Genomic DNA, 24414 nt, shown 5'->3' with positions numbered 1-24414 from the left:
ACCTCATCTAGGAGGCCTTTCCTGGTTGTCCCCTCCAGCTGCTAGTACCATTCCTTTAAGACTACCCTCCATCTACTCTGTGTACACACACATACATACACACATACACACATACATACACACACACACACACACTGTGTGTGTATATATATATGTGTATCTATATATACCTACATACACATATTACACATATGTATGTCGGTGTGTGTGTGAATATATGTGTATGTATTTGGATTTATGTATGTGATCTCCTCCATTAGAATAGAAGCTCCATGAGAACAGAGACTGTTGGCTTTTTCTTTGTATTCACAGGGCTCAGCCTAGTCCCTGGCACATAGTAAATGCTTTAAAAAGTTCACTGGTTTATTGATTGATTGATGTAGGACTGGAACTCAGGAGAGAGATAAGGGTTAAATGTGTAGATTTGGAAGTCATTTACTTGGAATGATTGGTGAACCCATGGGCACTGATAAGGTTCCCCAGGAAAGAGGGTAGAGAGAGAAGAGCAGAGAAATCTAGCCTAGGCTAGAACCCTTGGGTATAACCATAGGTAGCAGGGCAGAACACGTGCGACCAAAAATGATGGTCAGATATCTAGGAGGGAATGTTTTTTAAAAGAACAGTCAGATAATGTTGTTGTAAGCCAGGCTGCAAAGGGTGATTGGAATGTGGGGCAATGGAGGCAAAGAGCACAGATAACTTTTTTCGAGAAAAGTTTACATTTAAGAGATTGTGCAATATGTTGGGGTTTGATGTCAATTAGTGAACAGGCACTTTTAAAGTGCATCACCATCAACAGGTACTCTGGAGTCTGTGCTGGACAGCCTGTACGGCAGTGGTAAATCTTAGCATCTTGGTTTCCTTATCGAAAACTGGGAGAAGGAAGATTGAACCTTATCTCAGAAAATGACAATCTCAGGGTGAAAAGGGTCCTCAGAGGCCCCCTGATCCACTCCACCGTAGAAGGCCTACAGTGAAGGAAATCAACTCCTTCCCCACAAGCACCAAATTCCACTTCTTAGATAGCTCTAATGATTACTAAGTTTTTCCTTATATTAAACCTGCATTTCTGCCTTTGAAATGGATTCCACTCATTACTAAAGTAATCCTACATTCTGGCGCCAAGTCTAATCTTTCTTTCCATGTGACAACCCTTCAAATACTTGAGGAAGGTGATCATGTCTACCCCTTGTCTTCTCCTGTTCAGGATAAACATCCTTTGATTGCTTCTCATAGAGCATGATCTCAAAGTCCCTTCTCTAGAAGCTTTCCAGTTCATCAATGTCCTCCCTAAACTGTGGTGCCTGGAAGTGGGCATAGTATTCAATATGTGATCCAACCAAAACAGTCCATAACTTCCTCGTTAGTCTCCCTGCCATCCATCTCCAATTCATCCTCTATATGTTGATATTTCTAAAGCGCAGGTCTTAACACTTCATTTGTGCTTAAGAAGTTTCAGTAGTTCCTCATTTGAAAAAATGCAAACGATTCCATTTGGCATTAAAAACTCTTCAATATCTAGCTGGAACCTATCTTTCTAAACTGATTTTATATCACTTTCCCTCCTGAACTTTCCATTCCAGACTAAAAGGTCTACTTGTTGTTTCTCACGCTTTCCACCTCCGGAGCCTTTGCACAAGCTGTCTCACATGCTTCAAATGCTTCCCCTCCTCCCCTCCACCTCTTACTGTCCCTTGTTTCCTTCAAGATTCAGCTCAAGTACCATTTTTATGGTCCCCCCAATTGGTAGTGGTATCTGACTGAATTACTTCATGTGTGTTTTGGATTTATCCAGATACAGCCTCAGCATCGACGGTTTCCTTTTTGTCTTTATATTCCCAGTGCCTCTTAGTAAATGCTTCCTGAATTGCCTAGCACAGTATAGACAACAGGGGTGTCAGCTGTTCAGTCCTGAACACTAAGCTGCTCTTAATGAAGGTTAAGACTGAATCAACTTTTTTGACTGCCATATTATATGGTTGATACATAGCAAATTGTGATCAGTTACAATCTCCACAACTATATTTGTAAAGCTGATTTTTTTAACTCAGGCAGAAGACTTCACACATAACTCTGCTGAATTTCCTTTTAGATTAGGCCATTCTGAACTTTTTTGATCTTCTTAGACTCTAACTATCCAATGTGCTAGAACTATCAGTCCTAGTTTTGGGTCACCCGTAAGCATGCTTTCTAAGGCCTTATAGAAGCCACTGGTAAAAACATTCCCAAGTGCAGACTCTTGGGGAGCTGTGCTATAAACTTTCTTCCAAGTTGATATGAAACTACTATTCGAGCAGAGTCATTCAGCCAGCTCCACATCTACCTGTGTTATTGCCACACACACCAGCTCTAAATCCTGTATGATCCCAATCTCTTAGCATTGTACTTTAGCAACAAACTCAGCTGACTGGGGAAGTGAAATCTCCCCTTGCACAGAATATCCTCCCCATCCCTACAAATTTAAGATCACAATAGTGACTCCCTCTTTCTTCTCCTCCCCAACTCTTTCTTTGGCTCAAAAGGGCTGAACTCAGTTCTGACAAAGCCTGTACTATCCCATCCACAAGGCCCAACACACCAAGGTATATCAGAAATAGAGAGCAAATTAATTCTGGGGTTCAAACCCCTCTCAAACTCTAGCTCTCTGGAAATTAGAGAAGGAAAGGAGCCTAAACTGGCTTACTGATGCATATCTGATTCAATTTAACTTAGCAAACATTAAGAAGTGTCTACCAGGTACAATATATTATGCCAGGCCTATACACTACTTGCAGGTGCCAGGACAGTGAAACATGGAACTCTGAACTACCATATCTATCAGAGTCACCAAAGTTCTGAAAAGCAATGACGCATATGGCCTTGCTCAGTTCCACAATGGAAAGAAGGTTCTATTCAGCTGGGCAGTCTGGACCATAGCCCCTGATTTAGGTCAGGGAAGTAATGCTGGTAATTCTAATTAGGAGCTTCTGGAACATTCAAGTTTCTCTGGCCCCATAAAATTGAGGAAATGTGTTTTCTAATTGGCTCCCCACTGGGATGTCAGTCAGAGAACTGTGATTATCCACTCTAGGGCCTCTACAAGCTTTTCTTCTGTCCTAGTCCTCATTCTAAAATGCCCCCTGCCCTCAACTAATGCCTGTTTACAAGGGGTCTCTGAAAAGAAGGCCCTTCCCCAGTGTCATCCTCCTGATGCCGAGGGCAGCTGAGTTCTATGGGGAGAAAAATCACGAGGAAAGTTTTACAATCCTACCTCATTCTTGAAAACCCCATACCGACACTTAGGAAATGAACTAAAAACAGGTCAACTATAATTATGATGATGCTGATTTAAGAGTTGGAAAGGGCCTTGGAGAACATCTAGTCCAGCTTCATCATTTTACAGATGAGGAAAATATCCTGGGTTAAGTCAATGTTTGCCAAATTAAAAACACTAAAGTTCAAGTAGGCCCCAGATGACTTGCCCATGGCCACAATCCATGGAGTGGTGGCTAGGACTACATACAACCACCTAGTCCTCTAACTCCAGTCACAGGCTCCTTCCACCCACTGAACTACAGTGTCAGTAAGGGATCTTCTTTCTACCTTTACAATTTATTTTTGGAGATGAACTTGAGATTTCTGCTTTCTAAGATTGCTTCTAATACTAAAGTTTTATGGTTTTTTCACATGTAAGGTTTCCTCCTATACTTGGGTTTAAATATAATAATAATAGCTAGCATTTATCTTTATAAATCACCAAGGTTTGTTTGCTTTGTGTATGTTGTTTCATTTGATCACAACAACTATGTGAGATAGGTGTTTTTATTACCTCCATGATACAACTAGGGAAACTGAGGCAGAGATTAGTGAAGTGTGTCGGTTAGTCCGAGGCACTTTTAAGATCTCAGGAGTTAGGCAGCATCTGAGAGCATCGTCCACTCCAGCCCTTAGTTCTAGCGATAGGAATCTTTTCTACAGTCTTGCTCACAAGAGACCATCTAACTTAAGTCTACAGATCTGATGAGTAGCTGTCATTCTGCTCCAGCTGATACCAACTTACTGAACTTGTAATTTCCACTCCTTCTTTCTATTTCTGCCCTGCCCCCATCCCAGGGCCAAGCAAAACAATTGTTTGTGATATACTTTCAAATAATTAAGATCATAGGATTTGGAGCTGGAGGAATTCTTGGAAACCATCTAATCCAATCCCTTCAGTGGGCAGATAAGGAGGCTGAGTCCCAAGTCCCAAAGAAAATGTTTCAGGGCCAGGATTTGAATTCAGGCAGACTGGATCTAAGTTCAGCACTTTTTCCAGTATACCATTTAATCCTCAAATATAGTTTCCAAGTCTCCTCCTTACCCCTTCCCTGAAATCTTTTGTACTCTATCTTAAATATGCTTAGTTTCTTCAACTGATCCTCCTACGACATGAGATCTTCGGTCCTCTCATTATCTTGGTTACATTTCTCTGGACATGCTCCAGTTTATCAATGTCCTTCTAAAATGTGGTATCCAGAACAGAAGATGTTACTCCAGATGTTTTCAAAAGGGGGAAATGCAATGGAAATGGGAGACAAGATTTTTTTTTTTGGAGGGGTGTGGTAAACCTTCAAATTCAACAAGTCCAAAACAAAACTATCTTCCCTCCCATGCTCTGTGCCCAGCACAGGGCACATTAAGGTCATCACCTTTCTTGTTCTGAATACTGTGATCCTGTTAATCTAGATTAATATTGCATCAGCTTTTTTGGCTGTCACGGCACACTAGTGACTCATATTGAATTTGCAGTTCATTAAAACCCTTAGTTCTGTTTCACATAAACAATTTTCCTATCATATCTTCTCCATCCAATACTTAAATAGTTTATTTCTGAAACCCAGGGATAGAACTTTATACTTTTCCTTTTAAAATCTCATCTTATTATTAGATATGACATATATTGCCAAAGCAAAAGCACAGATTTGGGAGATGAAGATCGATTTGGCTGGACCATATTGTGAAGGGGAGTCATGAGTTGGAAAAGGAGGTTGGGGCCAGGTGGTGAAGGTCTTTAAAGACCAAACTGGTACGTGTTTCCAGAAGGTAACATGGAGTTACCGGAGTTTTTTGAGGGGGTTGAGGGTCAGATCTCCAATTTAGGAAAATCACTTTGGCAGCTGTGTGGATGGATAATGGCCTGGATTAGGGAGAGGTTTCAGATAGGCATGTCTATTAGGAGGCTAATATAATCAAGGAAAGAAGTGATGAGTCAGGCAATGTGGGCTATGTGAGTAGAGAAGAGACAGATATAAGAAATGTTGTGGCAACAGAAATGCAACCATTTGGCAGCTGGTTGGACATGTGGGACAGGTGAAGCAAGCAGTCAAGGGTATCACTGAGTCAAGGAAATCCAATCACTTCCAAGTGACTGGAAGGATGGTGAAGCCCTCAACAGATAGAGGGAAGTTTAGATAAGGCATGGAGGGAAGTTCTGCTTTGGACTTGCTGAACTTGAGTATCTCATCTCCCTCTCACCAAAAGACTCTTGTCTCTCAGCTTCCATCGCAATTCCCCTTTTTGAAAATAAGGATATTTGCTCTGTCATTCCCTGTGATTTTTCAAAGAGAGCAGCTTATGAATCACATCTATAAATCTGGGATTTATTTCATTTGGGTCTGGTAGCTTAAATTCATTAAGGACAGCTAAGAAGTTCCTTACTACTCCCTCCTTATCTGGAGTTTCAGTTCCCATTTCTGTTCTTTGCTTTCCAGTACAAAGATAATTTTCCTTGATTGAGAAAATCCAAGTATAACAGGAGTTGAGTAATTCTGCCTTCTCCCCTTTCTCAATTCTCGCACTGGCCTCATTAGTGGCTCTATCCCTTTCTCTAATAATCCTATGGCCCTCAGCCTAAAAAACAAAACTCTTTTTGTCCCTTTGATTAATCACAAGTTTCAGCTAGTCTGTGCTTTGATATTCCTGATAGCTACAGGATTATGGCATTCTCTTGTTTTACCTTCTACTACCTATATTTCCTTCCTACTTTATTCTTGGATGTGAGTGTACATATGTCTCATTAAATGCTACATGGAAGTAGTAGAAAGAGAGGTGAATTTAGAGTCTGGGGACTCAAGTTCAAATTCTGGCTTTGCTGCTGTGTGACCCTGGGCAAGTCACCTTTCTGGGCTTCAAATTTTTCAGACATCAAAGAGAGGGTTGGGCTCTAAATCTATGATCCTATAAATATTACCTATTCTTCTTATTAGAATTATTTCTGTTTGTATGGATGGAATCTTGTTCTTGAGAATATACCATTCATCTTGGGCCAAATTATCCTGCAGAATCTTAAGCCATGGAGTATCACATGTTCTTTCACTGAGAAATGTTAAATCCACTTTTCCAAAATCTAGTAGGCACTTCGGAAAATGTCTAACTTGCTTATCTATCATGAACTTTGAGATGATAATTTGTCCCCAAGGACTCCACTTCCTTGAACTCCAATATCTGTCTTAATTGTCTTAATTTACAACATGATATATGATAGCTGGGGCAGCAAGGTGGCAAAAAGGAGTGCCAGGCCCAAGGTCAGGAAGACTCATAGTCCTGAGTTCAAATTTGGCCTCAGACACTTACCAGTTGTGTGACCCTGGGCAAATCACTTTACCCTGTTTGCCCCAGCTCCTCATCTGTGAAATGAGCTGGAGAAGGAAATGGCAAACCACTTCAGTATCTTTGCCAAGAAAACCTCAAATGGGGTCACAATGAGTCAGACACAACTAAAATGACTGAACGCTAACATGATAGCTGCAACTCTGATTTACTTTCTCTAATGCTTATGCCTAGTGTCCTCAAATGAGTGGGAAATTCTATGAAGGGAGAGGGGACATTTTTCAAATTTGCTCTTTCTTACACAGTTCCTCACTGATTCTTGGACTCTGCTTCAGTGGATCCTTATTAGCTCCAGGATCAAAGGTAAAATCCTCTTTTTGGTGTTTAAGGCCCTTCACAGACACATTCCTACCATTCCTGGGCTCTTATACTTTGCTCACCTCCTCTCTGATATCCAGCTGGCCTACACCGGCCTGCTAACCATTCCTCACCCAGGACACTGCGTCTTTCACGCTATCCCCCATACCTGGAATGCTCTCCTTCCTCACCTCTGCCTCCTTTGAGTTTATCAGCTTAATAATCACCTGCTGAAAGAGATCTTTCCTGGTCTCCCACCCACTCCCAACCACCTGCTAGTGCCTTCCTTTGGAGATTACCTCCCATTTATACTGTTTATTTCTCTTATACACAGAGTTGTTTGCATGTTCTCTCCCTTATTGGAATGTAAGTGCATGAAAGTGCACACGGACACTACACACACACACACACACACACAAACACACACACACACACACAGACTGTGAGCCTCCTGAGGGCAGGGGGCCAGGTTTTTGCCTTTCTTTTTTATCCTCAGTGCTTAAATACAGTGACTGAGACTTAGTAAATGCTTGTGACTGACTGACAAGTATTAAAATAAATTTTTGGTTGATTACTTGTCAAGTCTTAGGAAACAGGAACCTGATACAATCAAGCAAGCATTTATTAAGCACCTGCGGGGGGTGGGGGTGGGAATACAAACCAAAAAATTAAATAATTCCTACGTTCAAGGAAGGACAGCTAGGTAGTGCAGCGGAAAGAGTTACGGACCTGGAGTAGGAAAACTCATCTTCCTGAGTTCAAATCTGGCCTCGAACACTTCCTAGCTGTGTGACCCTGGGCAAATCACTTCACCTTGTTTGCCTCAGTTTCCTCATCTGTAAAATGAGCTGGAGAAGAAAATGACAAGCCAGTCCAGTATCTTTGCCAAGAAACCCCATAGACAGCATGGTCCATGGGGATTACAAAGACTTGGGCACGACTAGACAGCAACAATGTTCAAAGAACATGGGAACCGGAGAAAACAACATATGATTATTACATACACACGTGTGTTTTGTGTACGTACGTGCCCCACCTCCTACCGGCTCTGCCTATGAGGTCAGAGGGAGGGGAACTACCTGCCCCAGGCTGGATATGTCTAGAGGAATCCCACAAGACACTTGGAAAGCAGCAAGAACTTCAGGGACAGGAGGTGGGTCACACAGGTAACTTCATTCTGCACATGGCCATGACCAGAAACAGCTCGGGCAGAGGAAGAGGCAGCACTGAAATGGAGCATCCCCAGGTGAAAAGTGGATGCAGAGTTTTGGCCATACAGGGACTTATAAAAAGATTAGAATAGGGTCAAAAAGGTTTCCTCTTTCCCCAACCTTTAGTCAAGTGGGTCAGACACGGTCAGAGACTGATATCAAATCAATCCCATGGAACCAAGTTGGGAGAATATAAGTTTGTTGATAATAAGAAGGGTTGGATCCTGATACGGAGGAAAGGAGACAGTACCTAGTGAAGAAGGTCGCTCCTTATGTTTGCCATGCAGGGTGCCCCAAAGTATGTGGGCCAAAGTCACTCCACTAGTACATATGTGTATATCACACACATGCACACACACACATGCGTGTACACAGAGTAGATACAAGGTGACCTTGGTGGGGATGGCATTGCCAGTCGGCAGGCCCTTCCTGTAGAATGAGGTACTTAAGATGAGTCTTGAAGAAACACAAAACCAAGGATTCTAAGAGGCAGAAGTGAGCAGAGAAAAACATTCTAGACATTCAAGATAGTCAGTACAAAAGTTCAGAGATGAGAGAGTGAGAGATTCCCAGCATTATGTAATCAGTGGACCAGAGATCAAAGGGCAAAGGTTGTTACAAATGGGATTAGGTAGGGAATCAGGCTAAGCTTATTGAAAATTGGCATTTGAATTGAGCTCCAAAGTACAGATGGGAGTTCAAAAGGACATCTGAAGCACAGCAATGATGCTGACCTGTGTAAATTGCTTCTGTAGGGGCAGCTAGGTGGTACAGTGGTTAGAGCACTGGCCCTTTCAAATACAGCCTCAGACACCTACTAGCTATGTGACCCTGGGCAAATCACTTCACTCTGACCACCTCCAAAACCAGACAACAACAAAAATTTACTTCTGCATAAAGTGACCTTTTAAGGTCTACAACCAACACCACCACCTTTCCCATCCCCCCACCCCCAGTGGTATAATGCCAAGTACCCATTATGGTTCTTGCCCTCAAGTTGATGTCCATTTTACAGAACTGTAAACTGTTACCCAGAAGTATACCTATGCAGGAGTCACTGAGGTATTCACAGCAACTACAGGTTTGAAGCCCTTCCCTTAAGTTCCAAAAGACCAGACCAGGCCAGTAACAGAGAAGAATTAGCTAGGGCAGCCTCAGACTCGATTACTCATTTATTTTTTCCTAAGGCAGTGGATGGCAGGGGTTGGTGAGGAGGAGGGAAGGGAAGGAGGGAGAAGGTCTTCTCACAATCTCTGCAGACGCCAAGAAGCTCTCGAGAAGAGCATTTCAGAATAACCTTGCAGCCTTTTCCCACTGTTTCAGCATGGGCTCAGCAAATAGCTCTTCTTTTTTCTTTAAACAACTTCAAAGTTTGTTTTGAAATAAAGGTTTATTTTTCCCATGGAAGTCTGAAGGTTTTGCACTGTCTGTGTGAAGAAATGAGCCTGAGCTTTTCGGAATTTATTTGAACTTGGAGATAACTTGAACTTACATGCCTATGGCTACAACTTTGGAACTGACATTCAAAAGCTGTCAATTGGCTTTATCTCTGTTGTTTAGGAGACTAGTCTGGGCTGCTGGATGAGAAGATCTGGTCTGTTTGCTTTAGTTGTATCCCACTCTGCTTAAATATAAAAAACAAAACAAAACAAAAACAAACCCACAAAAGAATAAAACCTGGGTAAGATTTTTCAAGTTGTTTTAGTTTCCTGAATTCCTGTGGGTTCCTTTGGGCACCGTCATTTATTTCATGGTTCTGAGTCCTTTTTTCAAATAAAAATCCTGTGCTTTAAGCAGCTGACTCAGTCAGGATCTGGGGTCTGGGTCAACAGCAAAACAGAGGCCCTGGGTTACATGGTGGGGCTGCCAGACATCTGGGTCCCAGCTGGGGTGGGGTGAGGGGCTGCTGAAAATCTTGGTGGGGGTGTGTGTGGACTAGGGATGCTGAACAATTAGGCCACCTGGCCTGGGTGCTGACAGGTCTCCTCTTCTCCTTCTCTCTCTCTCCCCGCCCCCCCCCCCCCCGCCCCGCTTCCTCCCTCCACTTTCTCTCTAGCTCTTCTTTCTCCCTCTCCTTTAGCCTCCTTTTTCCTTTCTTTCCTTTCTCTCTTCTTTTCCCAACTGACATACTCCTTCCTTTTGCCTTCTTGGCCTTGGACTTAGTTTTTGGCTCTACCATGCACTGGTTGATTGGGACTATGGTCACTACTTTTAGCAGGGATAAAATGGGATTCTTTATACCAGAGGGCGAAAGATGGAACGAAGATGACCAGGGTAGCAAGCACTGAGGTACTTACTTTGGAAAGCTTGAGGCTTAGAAGGGGAGGATGCTATCTCCCCCAGGAATCCAGAACCCAGGGTTCTAAGTTAGTCTGAAGCCAGGGGACACAGCTGGCTTGATTTGTCAGCCAGAGAAGCCACCATTTTTTCCTTGTGTCTCAGTCTTGGCAGGAGACAAATCTAAAAGGTTCTATCAGGAATTGGGTCCTGGCTTTCATGATGCAAGAGGCCAGTCCAATCACAAGACAGGGTTAATCTTGACTTTTTGGACCGCATTTAAATTCTCCTTACTGTACTTTCTAGCACAGGGCCCTTATCTGACAGTCATCACACACATATGGTACAATAAGGGGCAGCACCAGTCTAGGAATCAGGAGACCTAGGTGCCACCCTTGACTCTGGGATACTGGGAAAGTCCCTCCCTTCTCTGTGTATAAAGTGTGTAGACTAAATGACCTCACAGATCTATCCAGAGGCTAATATTCTACGGCTTTTCCCGGCATAATTCTAAATGCTTTCCCTTCTCAGTTCACTCCAGTCACTCTCTTGGGACATCTGCCCTTAGTACTAAGTAAATGCACATAATTACACCGTGCTGAGTGCTCTCTCATATGATCCTCAGAACAACTCTGGGAGGTAGGTGTTATCGCCCCCATTTTACAGATAAGAACACAGAGGCAAAGAGACATTAGAGGACTCGCCCAGTGCTAGTAAGTTTCTGAGGCCATATCTGAATTCAGGTCTTCCTGATTCTAGGCCCAGGCTCTATCCACTGGGGTGTGTATGCATATGCCTGTGTGTGTATGTGTATATATATATACATACATACACACACACACACATATATATATACACACACACACACACACACACACACACATATACATATATATATATACACATATATATATATCTTATTCTTTCAGCTAAAATCGTGGGCTCCTGAAAGCCAAGCGGTCTTGCTTTTCTGTTCTGTACCTCTTCTACCTTGTTTCCACAGTGACTGGTACAGTGCTGGGCAGCATTGGGCTTCCAATAAATAATTAAAGGAGGGGAAGAGAAGCAAAGGAAGGCAGGGGAGGGATCTGGCTGTGGTCGTGCTTATCTTCAGCATTTCAGAAGAAACCTCAGTCTACGTCAGTCCAACTTGCCCTTGAAGAGTTTTAGGATTCTTCTAAATGATAAGGTATGGAATTGTTGGCCTGAGTAAGAAGCATCATGATTGAGTGGCTACAATGCCAGGAAGATCAGGCTTGGAATCCTGCCTCTGACACTTAGTGTGGCCACATACACTGGCCTTAGGCTCTGTTTCCTCCTTTTTAAAATGAAAGGGCTGGACTAGATGGCCTCCAAATTTCCTTCTGACCTTAAATCTATGATCCTATGAACCTATCCTTATCTTCTGTATCCCCCTCTGGAAAATAGGAGATTCATGGAATCTTAGGATGTAGGGAGGAACCTCAGAGATCATCTCAGGCCTTTAGATCACTGGATCCTAGATTTACAGCTGGAAGAGGGCTCAAAGGCTATCCAGTCAGATGAAGTTACAAATGAAGAAACTGAGGCCTAGAGAGGCTTGGTGACTTGCCCTCGGTGAGCTGGGACTCAAACTGGGTCTTTGGGCTCCCGATCCAGTATTCTTTCTCCCACAGCATCAGGTCTTTTCTCTACAGGGATTGTGTCAGGATCATAGAATTCTATAGTGTTAATGATAATTATATAGTAATTACATAGTGTCAAACTAGAAGAGACCTACCTCAGGGACTCACCTAGTCGAACTTTCTCATTTTACAGATGTGAAAATGGAGGCCCACAGAAATTAGGTGATTTTTCTGAGATCAAACAGCAAGTTGTGATAGAAACAGAACTGGAATAGAGGACTCCTGGTTCAGGTCCAGAGCTCTTTCTACTTACTCTGCACTGGTCAATGGTTTGGACCAATAGCAGCAGAAAGTTCTGGGGAAACCTCTAAACACACGAGAACCATACAGCCTAAATTTAAGGGGAAGTGGCAAAAAAAAAAGGGTACAGCCTAAATTCCGGAGGAAGTATTCAAGGGCAGAGTGTGTGGCCAGAAAACTCAGTCCAATGGTCCAGATCCCTCTGCATACCTGTGAGCCACCTGAGGGAAAGGGGACCTTGTAGGATCAGGGCCCTTCACGACCTTCCCTAGTCTCCAGAGAAAGAAATTCTGCGATCTCAAAAGAGCTGCATAGAAATCCTGCAGCGCCCCATCAGCACCTAATGCCCTACCACGGGCACACTGACCTTCACACGTACAGACACAGGATCGCATGCACACATTCTCTCACTCACATGTTCTCTCCCTCTCTTTCCCTCTCCCCCGCTTCTTCCTACCTCCCCCCCTCCCTCCTTCCTTCTCCCTTCCTTCCTTGCCCCCTCCCCCCATAGGCTTGCACTTTTTTCTTCCCTAGGAGAGAAACGCTGTGACTCACCATAGGCCTTCTTACAATACTTTTTCATGTTAATCTTCAGCTTCCCTTTGGAGGCCTTGCAGTAGGAATCACAGTCTGCAGGGGAGGAGAGAGAGCACAGACAAAAACTAATTAGCCTGGTGATGAATAGGCAGGCGGGGGCAGGGGCAGGGAGGCTCCAGCTCCCTGAATAAGCAGTGTGCCTGTGATATCCATCTGTCAGGCCCGATCGGGCCGCCCAATAGAGCTTGGGAGGCATTCAGAGCAGGCCTGGTTTTCTAAAGAGACCCTTTTGACAAAGGAGCCCCCGCCTGCTTGCCCGCCTGACACCTCCCACCTCCCTCCTGCTTCAAGAATCCTTTAGCTGCTGTCTGTGGGCTGCCTTGGCCTCCATGGGAGACCCAGGGGCCTCCATTATTGCGCCACCCAGGGCTTTTGAGAGCCACACAAATTCCCCCTGTTCTTAAGATGCAACTGGAGCCTGATTAAAGCCAATAGAGGCCTCATTGTCACCCCTCGCCCAGGTTCTGTGTCAGGCGCTGGCATTCATCGCACAGAGCCTCTGGCTGGGGTCAGGTCCCAACAAAAAGGGTCACTGAGGAAATTAGCAGCCCATGAAGCGTTAGAAAACCCTTTTAGTGTCCACTCTACTGGAGTGTGCAAATAAAATGCCCCACTAAGAACATTTCACTTCTAATGGGCCCTACTGCTGAGACACAGTGTTCCAAGCTAAGGTTCTGTTAGTGCTCCCCAGCCTTCCGTCAGGGTCATCCCAGAGTAGAGATCTCAAGCAGGGCAGAGGATATACACAGTATCCCACTAGGGAACTTGACCACAGGGTCTCAACTCAGCAGTGTTCTGAGGTAGTGACTTGTGCCTTCTGATGGCCGGCAGGTGGATCAAAAATCAGGGTCTAAGCCAAGGGGTGGTTCTGTGTCAGCAAATGCAAAAAAATACCAGAGGGTCAATGTAAATGGCCCACAAATTCTGCATCGTGTCATCAAACAAGGCTGTGAATAATAAGAATGCTGACATTCATCTCACGCTTTAAGCACTTTCATGCACAATATCTCATTGGTCCTCACAACGTCTCTGTGAGGCAAATATTGTAGGCAGTAACATCCCCACTTTATAGATGAGAAAATTGAGGCTCACAGAGATCAGGCCTCTTGTTTATTGTCACACAATCATTCTTAAGGCAGTATTTGAACACACGTAGCCATGCTTCACATTTCTCCCCTGCCTTCAAGGGTCTGTACGCTAATGTAAGCTATGTAAAGTAAGCAGGCTTCGAAGCAAGCCAGGTGTGATGGAATAGATCAAGACCCTTGAAAGGCTGCTTCTTGACCTTGCTTCACCCTAACAAGAAAGACTGCTAGATTCCCGAAGGGTCCTCTGCTGGTCCTGGAAAGTCCTCTCAGCAGCAGGCACTTGTGACCCTTAAATCCATACCATTCAAAAGTACAGTGCTTCATTACCTCCCTAACCACTTTCACCCACAGAGGGTTTGAAGGTTCACAAGGTGCATGAAGTGTGCTGTTTCCTTGGAGACTCACAACAACCTTGTGAGGTAGGTGCCACCATTGTGCCCATTCTGAACATGAGAAAACTTTGGCTGGGAAAGACTTGCCCAGGGTCACATGGCAAGTAAGTGTGCAAGGTGGGATTCTAAATCAGGCTTTCCTGACTCCAAGTCCAGCACTCTATTAACCAGACCACCTAGTTACCTATCATATCATTTGTTCCTCCTTAGAAACTGAGAGACAGAGGGCACAGACCAAGCTCATAGGAAAAGGTGTTTATGCGTATTATTGGTGCCATTTTCTCATAGCCCTCTCAGTTCCCAACACTTGCAGTCTGGCTTCCAATTCCTTTACTCAAGGGTCCTCTACAAAGTTAATAGAGATCTCCTAGCTACTAACTAAACCCAGAGGTCTTTGCTCATTTTTCACCCTTCTGGATCTCTCTTCAGTGACACTATTGACTCCCTCCTGGATACTCTCTCCTCCCTAGGCTTCAATCATACCATTCTCTCTTTGCTTTTCTCCTATCTGTATGACTGTTCTTTCTCTGGCTCCTTTGGTGGATCATTTAGGTCAACACCTCCTAACCCACTGAGCTCCCCAAAGCTCTGTCCTGGGTCCACTTCTTTTCTTTCTCTAGACACTCTCTCATCAACCTCAACTCCCAATGGTTCAATTATCCTCTTTATGCAGAGTACTCCCAAATCTATATAGTCAACCTTCATCCCAAATACCAGTCCCACATGACCAACGATCTGATGAATACCTCCACTGGAGGTCCCGCAGGTATCTCAAACTCAACACGTCCCAAACAAACTCATCTTTCCATAAATAACAATCTTTCCTCATAATGTTCCCTGTCAAGGACTATGAGCCATGGTCACCCAATTTAGGAGTCATCTTTTGACTCTTGGCTCTCATTCATTCCTCATATCCAACCAATCCAAGTCTTACTGGTTCCACCGCTGGGGTGCATCTGTTCCCTTCTCCAGTGGCAGATTTTTACCACCTTTCCTGTCAATTACTGTAACAGTTTTCTCAATATTCTGCCTGCCTCATTTCTCCTCTCTCTAATCCATCCTCCACAGACATACCAAATTGACATTCCTAAAGCAGAGGTTTGATCAAATCTTTTCCTTAGTCAAGAAGATTCCTAACCCTAAATGCGTTCTCTCTTTCTTTTTTTTTTGGAGGGGGGATGGCAGGGCAGTTGGGGTTAAATGATTTGCCCAAAGTCACACAGCTAGTAAGTGTGTCAAGTGTCTGAAGATGGATTTGAACTCAGGTCCTCCTGACCCCTGGGCCGGTGTTCCACTCACTGCGCCACCTAGCTGCCCTGGTCCATTGGTTCTCTATTGCCACTAGAATAAACTATAAAGCACTCTATTTGATACATAAAGCCTTCAGAATCTTGCTTCAACTACATTTTTTTCTAGACTGATTTGACTCCCCAGGGCATTCTTTGCTCTAGTCAAACTGACCAATTTGGTGTTTTCCACACACGATTCTGTCTCTTAGTTCCGTGCCTTTGCTTAGGCTGTTCTTCCCACTTGGAATATTCTTCATCTTTGCATCCATCTCTTGGACTTTCTAGTTCTTTTCTAGGCTCAGCCCAAAGTGCTATCTCCTATACAAGCCCTTCTTTTTAGGGCCCTCCCCTAAGTCAATACTTGTATTTAGTTTGTATATTTTGTATTTACTTATCTGCGTGCATTTATTTTTGTATCCCCAGTGCCTAGTATAGGACGGGCATATGGTAGGCACTAAATTAATGATTGTTGAATGACTGACATAACTTCAAAAAACTTTACCAAGATATGTACATTTTGTGATGATTTTTTTTCATTTCTCTGACAAATTTACAATATAACCATCCTTTTAGAAAGCATTTGCTAATAAATGCTGGGGAAAGAACAGACTGTTTGATCACTTCTATGTCCTCTAAAAGTAAGCCCCTGAAATCTGGTACAACAGCTTACACCCTGTGACCTCTTATTTTTCCCACGCTATTCAGGACTGTTTTTCCTGACTGTTGGGCTCTAGAACACTGAGGTTACCAGATAAATGATCTCCAGATTAATGAAGCACTGCCATGTATACCTTCCTCTTTCGTAACACCTGAAATGATTCCAGCTTCATATAAACAAATTGTCTTTTTCAAAAGAACAATGCAGAACCCAACATTTTGTAGGCTTTGTGGTTCTTATGATACCTCAGTAGCTAAATTCTGACCTCATCTTTTCTGAAACCTAAGGCTCTAAGACTGCTCTGCCATTGATGATGCAAACTCCATTTCAGAATGAAAGACAGTAACTTCGAGCCCTCCACAGATCAGAGCCGGGGCTCAAGTCCAGCCTATTTATGTCATTTGGCCTGTTTCATCTGAAAGTCAAAAAACAGGCCTTGAGGTAGGATGACTGTGAAGAGCAGAAAGATAGTTCTTTAACCTGAGAGGGAAAATGGCACACTAGAGAGAACACTGGACCTAGAATCAACAAGATCTGCCTTGGACACTTACTAGTTGTGTGACCCTGAGCAAGTCAGTTAACTTTTCTCAGCCTGTTTTCTTCTCTGTAAAATGGGGATAATAGCACTTACATCATAAGACTGCTACGACGACTACTACTACAATTTCAATATGCCATGGAATAACTGGTGAGCTTTCCTAATCGATAGCTCATTACTAGCCCTCACATACTTTCTGTGCCAGGTAAATCAACCAATTTGCTTTTCCCAGTACACACCTTTCTATCTCTTTTTTTGCCTTACCCAGTGATCCTCAATATCTGGAATGCTGTCCCTCCTGGGCTCTGCTTCCTGGAACCCCTAGTTTCACCTTGTCGTTTAAGCGATAACTTCCTACATGAAGACTGATGTCCTCAGTTATTGTCTTCCCTAGAAATAACTTTGTATGAATTCTGTATGTAGGGAGGGGATGAATGAAAGCACCTCTTCATGGAGCCAAAGCACGCGCATTCAGCTCCATGGGAAGCGTTCCAATCCAATACCCTGCTACATGTATATATTTTGATTCAGTTTTCTGTGTACATTCTGTTCCTCCAGCCTACTTCCGATGGGATATATGCTCTTTGAGGGCAGGCGCTGTTTTATTTTTGTCTTTGTAGACCCAGCACCTAATAGAATAGAATGCCTGGCACATAGTAGATGCTCAATAAATACTTGTTGATTCTTGGTTTCATCTTCCAAGGATTTACTCCTAACTTGGCTACCATCCCCTTTGCTCTCTTCTGCCCTCCACACTCATCTTCCGGGCCAGATTCCTGAGTTGTATTTCAGACAAATGCTATGATGTTGTAAGAGTAGCTAAGAAACGAGCCTCGATAGGAACAGGAGATGGTGCTGACACAGGGGTCACATGTGACCAGTGACTCACTGGCCCCTGTTTCCTTTCTTAACCCTCAAGTGATAGGAAAAGATGTTGGGAAAAGATAATTGCTACCTGGCTCTCAACTCTGTGTTTGGCTCTGCATGTAAGAGGGCTGCAGTGAACAGCAAAGCCACCATCTGTCAAGCCCACAGCAGGAACATCCTGGCAGGTTCATGATCTTGGCTCCCTAATATTCTGTATCTTGCCACAGCAGCCCATCCTCCACCTTAATCTTTCCACCTGCTCTATTGGCCTGGCAACTTAACTAGAGCCATCCCAGAGCCAAGAGGCTCCTTCTCGACAGCTGATCTCCTTCCACCCACTCTCTTCTTTCCTTACTGAGCAACTCACTTTCCTGCCCTCCTATAATGTTCTATGTGCCTCTTCTTCTAGGTTCCAAAAGCCAGCTGGGCAGGCCTGCTCACAGGATATAAGCCAATCTCTAAGCATATGGCAGATGGAGCCAAGCATGTCCTCATTCCAGCTATGGGCTTTACATCTGGCACCTCTCTACTCTGGATGCCAGGCAGCACATTGGCAAGATTTGTACAGGCAGAAGCCAGTCCTGCCCTATGAATTCAGTGTCATTAAGCTCAGATAAGCTGGGGCAGTAAGCTCATGTGCTAATTAGATACAAAACCACAACTGGTCCTCCAAGTGGCAGAGAAACATGGAGTACCACATTAAAGATGCCAGAGCTGACTTGAGCAAACTAAATACAATGTGAACAGCCACTACAATCCAAGATAGGCAATTTCTGAATCTCTTAGCCATGGCACCAGACAGCAGAGCAGAGAAGAAAAAGGGGATGGAAATGGGGAGGGTGTGGGTAAAAGAGACCAAGAAACCCACAACTGGCATGTTCTACCCCAATAACAATATCCAAGCCTGAGAGCAGCTCGTGGGCACCCATGCCACCTGAGGACACATCCCTACCCATCTGATTTTACCAAAGATCTTCAAGCTCCTTCTGAAACTGGGGCACAGAATCTACAGTGCCATCGTTAGGCCAGGTCCATTCTTCTGTGCCCTGTGTGAGAGCAACCCAGGGAAACTACGCACCAGGGGGGCACCACTCCCCTGCTGAGGCCAGTCCTTCACAATCCCTTCTGGCCTCTTCCTCCCCTTCGATCTTCATTAAAATGGTTGATAATCACATAAGGCTTTAGGGTTTACAAAGAAACTTACATGGATCATCTCATCTGATTTCTCACAAAAATCCAGAGAGGGAAACAGAATAAGCACAGCTGAGGAAAAGGAGGCTCTGAGAGAATATGTGACTTGCCTAAGGTCACACAGTTTCAATGGGAGAGCTAGGATTCAAACCCAGTCCTCACTTCAAGTCCAATTCTCCTTCTTCCACAGTAAAAGCACTCTGCCTTTTCTGGCTTTAGTTTATGAAACTCAGCCAGGCCCCCTCTCCTAGAAGGAACTGTCAGCACCTCAGGAATAGAATCATCCCAAGCTTTTCATGCGCAGGCTGAGAACTGGATCGATGCCAGGAGAAAGAGAGCTGGGTAAGTCATGCTGCAAAACCTCCTCACTGCTGCTCACTGTACTGAAAGGTTCTCTCTGACTTCCCCCCCTAATCCCCCCCCATAATAGCCTGGGAGTCACTGTAGTCCATTTTAGTTGCCTTTGCATGCACGGGGCAATAAATGCCTTTGCGAGCACTTCAGTCTTTCCTGAGCGGCAGGTGTACGGTTGGAGCAATATCCAAAGGCTGAGTGAGGACCTATTCTTTCATTCAATGGATGATGATCTAGCAGGGCACCTTCCATTACCACATCCAATGAGCCTTAATCTACATGCATGGTATGATATTTATTGGGCTTTAGGTCCCCACAGCAGAAAGTCTTTAAGAGCCCAGAAGAGGCATATGTCATCAGCGGTCTGGTGGCCAAGAGGCTGTGCTAAGTCCACTGGAAAGAGCACTGGCTCTGGAGTTAGAAGATCTAGGTCTAAATCTTGCCTCTTGAGACTCACTACTTGGGTGACCTTAAGTGAATCACAACATCTTTGAATCTCAGTTTATCCTTCTGTAAAATGAAGGAGTTGGACCAGAGTATTTCTGAGGTCCCTTCTATATCTAAGACCTGTGTTCCTATGATTCTATCTCCAGATTGGTGGTTTAGAATTAACAGTTCAGATTATGATTTTAGCTCATTATAAGATGGAACTTCCTAAAGGTAAGAGCCAGACAATAAATAACGACAAACAACAAAAATACTGGAATGGGATGTTTTGCGAGCTAGTCAGTTTTGTGTCACTAAAGGAGTTTAAGGGGAGAGGGGAAGATCACTTGTTAAGGATGTTTTAAAGGGGATTCTTGCTTCAGGTTGTACAACAACACTCCTGAGCTTCCTTTCAGCTCTGAGATTCTATGCTTCAAATAAATCTTTTCTTTGCAGGAAGGATAAACACTGGTTAATGTTTCTTGATTTGCATGCATATGTGGTTTTGTATGTGTGTGGGGTGGGTGTGGGTGTGGGTGTGGGTGTGGATGTGGGTGTGGGTGTGGATGTGGATGTGGGTGTGGGTGTGGGTGTGGCGGTGGTGATCATTCCTCGAAACTATACAAGAGATGTCACAGCAATAATCACCTCGATCGCGATCGCTGAGCCCTGAAGCCGAACAATTCCTCACAAAGACCCCGAGGCGGGCAATGATAAATCTTATCCTCCCTCAATGTGGAAAACGGAGAAGGCACAAAGGACCAGCGAATCACCGGGGTCCTCAGGTGAGCGCGGAGGAGATGAAGGTGGGGCCAGCAGCCTGAACGCCCACTGAGCTTCCAAAAGTCTTTTCCATCTCTGACATTCTATGATGCTAAACAGGCAAATCCAAGATTTAGGCAATGATTTAAGAGATATGCCCTGAAAGGTTCACCATAAGCTCTCTGCCAGTGTCTCACCCACAAAACTGAGGACAGGATCTGAACCCTTACTAAATGCTTATGAAGAAGCAATTTTCACAAATGGGTAAGAACCTACATGCGCTAAAAGTCTTGAGCTGATCACATATGATATACTGATTGAAAAATATAAATAAGCATGCTTAAAGCTTATAGATCAGACATTTTTACCACCTCTGTACAGCTTTCAATTCCATTCAATAAACATTTATTTATTAAACGTGTATTTTGTTCAGAGCACTGTGATGAGTGCTAGGGATACACCAACGAAACAAGACCTATCTTGAAGGAGCTGATAAACTAACTGAGAGGATAAAACACAAAAGATAAAATACAAGCTGTAATATGACAAATACATAGGAGCAAGCAGTCTAAACAACGTGCTGCGATAGAAGGGAGAGAGGCTGGGAAGATCAGTAGGAGAGGTGTTAAGACAACAGATAATTATCAGATAAAGGAATGTCAGAGTTCATGAACATGGATGTGGAACATTTGTGGCTGATGACAAGATCAAGAGAATGACCATGTCTTTGCATCCTGTGGCAGGGTGGAAGTGTAAGTCAAGGAACTAGGATGTTAGGGCATATGAGTGAGAGGATGAATGCCTATGTTGAAGGAAGATAGTCTTTTGAGCTCCATCTTGAAGGAGGAAAGGAACTCTATGAAGCAGAAGAGCCTGACAGTACCAAGATACCAAAGATAGGAGATAGAGTGTGGCACGCAAAGAAGAGAGAACGATAACTAGGCTGTATCAAAGAGGGCAGGATGGGGAGTGATGTGCAATGAGGCTGAAAAGACAGGCTGTGGCCAGGTTGTGAAAGACTTTAAAAGCTAAATGTTCTTCTTCTTCTTCTTCAGTCCTGACTGACTCTTTGTGACCCTATTTCAGGTTTTCTTGGCAAAGATACTGGAATGGTTTGCCATTTCCTTCTCCAGCCCATTTTACAGATAAGGAAACTGAGGCAAACAGGGTAAAGTGACTTTCCCAGAGTCACACAGCTAGGAAGTGTCCAAGGCCAGATTTGAACCCAGGAAGATGAGTCTTCCTGACTCCAGGCCCAGCGCTCTAACCACTGGACCACCAAGGCACCCTAAAAGCTAACTAGTGGAGTTTGTTGTTGTTTTTTACCCTAAAGGTAACAGTGGGCTACTAGAATAGGAACCTGAGATGTTAAATTTGGCAGCAGTGTAGATGATGGATGGACGGAATGGGGAAAGGCTTGAATCAGGGACACCAATTAGGAAGTTGTTGCCACAATCTAGGTAAGAAGCCAAAGTTCCCAAACGAGGGTGGTGGTGAGAGACGTCATGGAGCTATCAACAAGAAGATTTGGTGACTTATTTGATATGTGTGGGTAAGGAGAGCTGGGAGTCCTGATCCTGGGAGACTGGCAGAATGGTGGTGCCTTCAAAACAAAGGGCGATTTGGAAGAGGGGTGCGTTTGGAGTGAAAGATCACAAGTTCTGTTTGGACGCGGTGAGTCTGAAATATCTTGAGGCATCCAGTCTGAAACGTCCAAAAGGCAGCTGGTAATATAGGTCTAAAGCTCAGGGAAGAGAGGGGGCTGGATATACAGATCTGTGAAACATCAGCACCGAAGTGATAATTAAACTCATGGGAACTTAGGGGGTTGGGGAAAGGCGGGGAGGGGAAGGTAACATTAGCATGCATGCTGAAGTCCCCTGGTATAAGGGCAGGAGTTGAGAACAGGAGAAAGATGTGTTCCAGGGTCAGAAATCTTTGAGAAAGGAGGGAGAATGGTCTTGGGGCAGTTATATGAACAGCCACTGTGATCTGAACTAGGTAGAATTTTTATTAAGTGAATTTCGGAGTGACTAGCAATATTCCAACTTCCCCTCTAGGACCACTGTGTCAAGGGTATGAATAAAGGCATAGCTGGTGCTAGAGATGATAGACACAGAAGTGTTATTAGAGCGGAAGGATCTGGGAGAAAGGGAATTCAGGTCTCACTGAGGGTAAGTAGATGGAAGAAGCACGAGAGAAAAAGGTCCAGAATGGAAACCGAGTTTGTTCGTTATAGAACTGGAATTCCAGAGGGCACAGTGGAAGACATGGGCAAGGTTGGAGTGGGAGATGGATGAGGTAGGACGGAGGAAAATGGAGATGAGAAAAAAGCAGGTGAGAGTTGGGAAAAGTTGGCTGTTATGTGGCTAGTTAATACAGCAATCAAAGTGGCACGGATTCAGAGTCGTAAGAGACCTTAGAGGTTATTGAATATAAGCCGTTCATTTATGGATGAGAGAACTGAGGCCCAGAAGGATCAAGCAATTTGTTCTAAGTTATACAACTACTAAGTGTCTGAGGAGGCCTTCTTGCCTCCAAATCTACTGCTCCATCTACTACCCCAGTGGCACAAGTTTGTTAGCCATTAAGAAGGCCCGGGGATATAGCGCTTTAGTCACTTCTGCCTACTCTTCTTAGGAAGGAAAGGTGTATATGTATGTGGAGGTGGGGGTGGGTGGAGAGGGTGAGAGGTGGGGAAGAGAAGGGCATGCTGCACCAGGTCCCAGAACTGAACTGAGGTCTGTGCTGAACAATATGAGGGATACAAAAACCAAAATCACACGTAGCCCCTATACACTAAAGCTTCATAGTTGAGTGGGGAAGATGAGACCTATATATAAAAAGGTAAATGATAAAAAAGGGCAATATAAGACATCTTATCAAATGTCACGCACGCTGTGATAGAGCTGAAGCAAAAGACCTGGGTACGAATCCTAGCTAGGCCATTCAGTTACTAGCTGAATGACTTCAGGCAGGCAAGGATGGCTCTGGCCTAGCGCCCCAGGGGGTCTGTGCTATTTAAGACTTTCATCAGTGCCTTTTAGAGTTATAGATGACCCACTTATTAAATCTGCATATGGCACAATGCTATAAGGGATAGCTAATACATTAGATGATAAAATTAGGTTCTAAAAGGATCTGGACAGACTTAGAATATTGGGTCAAACTGAATAAGGTAAAATTTAATAGGGATAAATAGGAAATCTTACACTTGAGGAAAACATGGCTGGAGAGCAATCTGATAGATACCCGGGGGTTTTAGTGGACTGCAGGCTCAATAGGAGTTAATAACACAGTACAGTAGCCATGAAAGCTAATACAAGTCTTGGAATTTCTTGGAACCTCAAAACACAAACTTTCAGAACATGTTTCCTCATGTGTAAAATGGGTGTGATAATACTTGCAGTCCTCATCTACCCAGTCGTTGCAAGGATCAGATTTGATAATACAGGTTAAATTCTTGGTATACAAAGAATCAGATACGGATTCTTGATGAATTGATCAACTTCTTCTCCGAATATAAAGATCACAAGTTTTCAGGCTCAGACCTTCTCCTGAATGTGGCTCCACAATGCACGGTCCGCTCTTGAACACTGCTGGTTGGCCACTCCGATGCTAGTTCCTTGTACCACAACCTTCCTGGCTGGGGCAACGGCGCCTCAATTTCAAGTTCTTATTGCTAGTGCCTCTGCTTGCTTTTCTAAGTGCACGATGAGTCCCTTGCTCAATGTTTGTGAGGATCTCTGGCATCTTTGTGTCCTCCCTATGTGCCACTGCTGGGCAATGATTTATAAATTCCTGGTCCTCACCTCAGGGGACTTCTAGATGGGTCTTTGGCCCCCAAGCCTTTGCACTGACTGACCTCCCTGCTTAGAACATCCTCTCTCTATATACCTTCACCTCTCTGATTCCCAGGCTCCCTTCAGACTTAGC

At 44.0% G+C, this 24414-nt stretch overlaps 1 protein-coding gene across 1 annotated transcript in view; it reads right to left on the bottom strand.

Annotated features, from left to right (window-relative positions):
- The window catches only part of NTN1 (netrin 1), a 379996-nt gene that overhangs the window by 34784 nt on the left and 320798 nt on the right, over positions 1 to 24414 (bottom strand). The window contains exon 6 of the mRNA XM_036767632.1: positions 12872 to 12946. Coding sequence (XP_036623527.1) covers positions 12872 to 12946 — 75 coding nt within the window. The remainder of the gene's footprint in view (positions 1 to 12871; positions 12947 to 24414) is intronic.

The sequence above is a fragment of the Trichosurus vulpecula genome, chromosome 7 (assembly GCF_011100635.1).
Source record: "Trichosurus vulpecula isolate mTriVul1 chromosome 7, mTriVul1.pri, whole genome shotgun sequence".
Taxonomy (NCBI): Eukaryota; Metazoa; Chordata; class Mammalia; order Diprotodontia; family Phalangeridae; genus Trichosurus; species Trichosurus vulpecula.
Note: the sequence above shows the minus strand (reverse complement) of the source record. Positions and strands in the feature narration are given on the sequence as shown.